Raw genomic sequence first — 1,323 nt, forward strand, 5'->3', positions numbered from 1 at the left:
TTTGTATACCTCTCTTCGTCATGTTCCAACAAAAACCCCTCGTTACTTCGACTTTTAAAAATTGAAGTAACGAAGGTTTAGATACATCTGAAATAAATTAAAATAAACAATCAATAGAGAATTTTTGGATAAAAAATAAACGTATGAACTTTTTTTTTTTGTAACTTACCGTTTGTTTCAGTGTTATTTATATCTTCTAAACGATCGTAGTTATTTGAATTGGTTCTAAATCTAATTTTCTTCTTTGATAAATATTCATTACCTAAAGACATTATTTTTAATTATTAAAATCCATAAATTACTAAATTAACGTGAAAAAATGATTTTTTGTTTTTAGATTAACGTTGACTGTAGAAGAATACAGCTGATTTTCATCAACGTTATCATAAATTCGTGTAATTAAAAATTTCTAATACCACGACGGCCGTCATGGCCGAAGTTAAGAATAATAACAATAATAATTTATTTCAAATTATTATTATTGGAGGTGGGATAAGTGGGCTGGCAGCTGGGGATGCATTGGTTAAAAAGGGAATAACGAATTTTAAAATTTTGGAAGCGAGGGATAAAATTGGAGGCAGAGTGGAAGCATATGAAATGGGTGAATACACTGTTTACTTTTAATACTTTAATTAATACTTTTAATACAATATTTATTATTGGATTTTCTGAATATTTTTCAAGTTATGTAATGTTTAAAATATAATTCCAAATATTTTACCTAGGATTGGACATTTAAATTTTTTCTTTTTCAAATAACTTTTACATTAAAATAAATTTACTTAAAATTGATTTCTTTTAAGTTTATGACGATTTAATTTTTTCTTAGGGAACTTAAAATTAGAAATGGGAGCAAATTATATTCATGGTATACTAGGGAATCCCATGTATGAATTAGCCTTAAATCATGGACTTATTGACATAACACATACACCAAAAGATCACCAAGTACTAGCTGTAATGGAAGATGGAAGTCAAATCCCTTTTCTTATGTTGCAAGAAGTGTATGAGGCTTACACTTGCTTTTTAAGAAGGTGTGAAGAATATTTTTTATCTCAATTTTTGCCACCAGAAGGAATATCTAATGTTGGAGATCATATTAAATTAGAAGTTGCTTTATATTTAGACAGAATTAATGATAATAAAGAAAAGCACATAAAACAGCTAATTTTTGATTCTCTTTTGAAAAGAGAAACTTGTATTACTGGTTGTAATGATATGAACGAAGTGAATTTAATAGAATTAGGTAGTTATATAGAACTCCAAGGAGGGAATATTGTCTTGCCTGGAGGGTACAGCAGTGTACTTCAAGCTGTTGCTTTA

General features: G+C 28.0%; 1 protein-coding gene across 1 annotated transcript; it reads left to right on the top strand.

Moving 5' to 3' along the window:
- Positions 1–429: 429 nt before the first annotated feature.
- On the top strand, positions 430–1,314 carry Phum_PHUM621370 (uncharacterized protein; the record flags this gene model as incomplete). Its single annotated transcript, XM_002433236.1, has 2 exons — positions 430–601; positions 830–1,314. Coding segments are annotated over 2 exons (657 nt in total), but the record flags the coding sequence as incomplete, so codon positions are not given.
- Between the last annotated feature and the right edge of the window lie 9 nt (positions 1,315–1,323).

The sequence above is a fragment of the Pediculus humanus genome, genomic scaffold (genome assembly GCF_000006295.1).
Source record: "Pediculus humanus corporis 1103172108959 genomic scaffold, whole genome shotgun sequence".
Lineage (NCBI taxonomy): Eukaryota > Metazoa > Arthropoda > Insecta > Psocodea > Pediculidae > Pediculus > Pediculus humanus.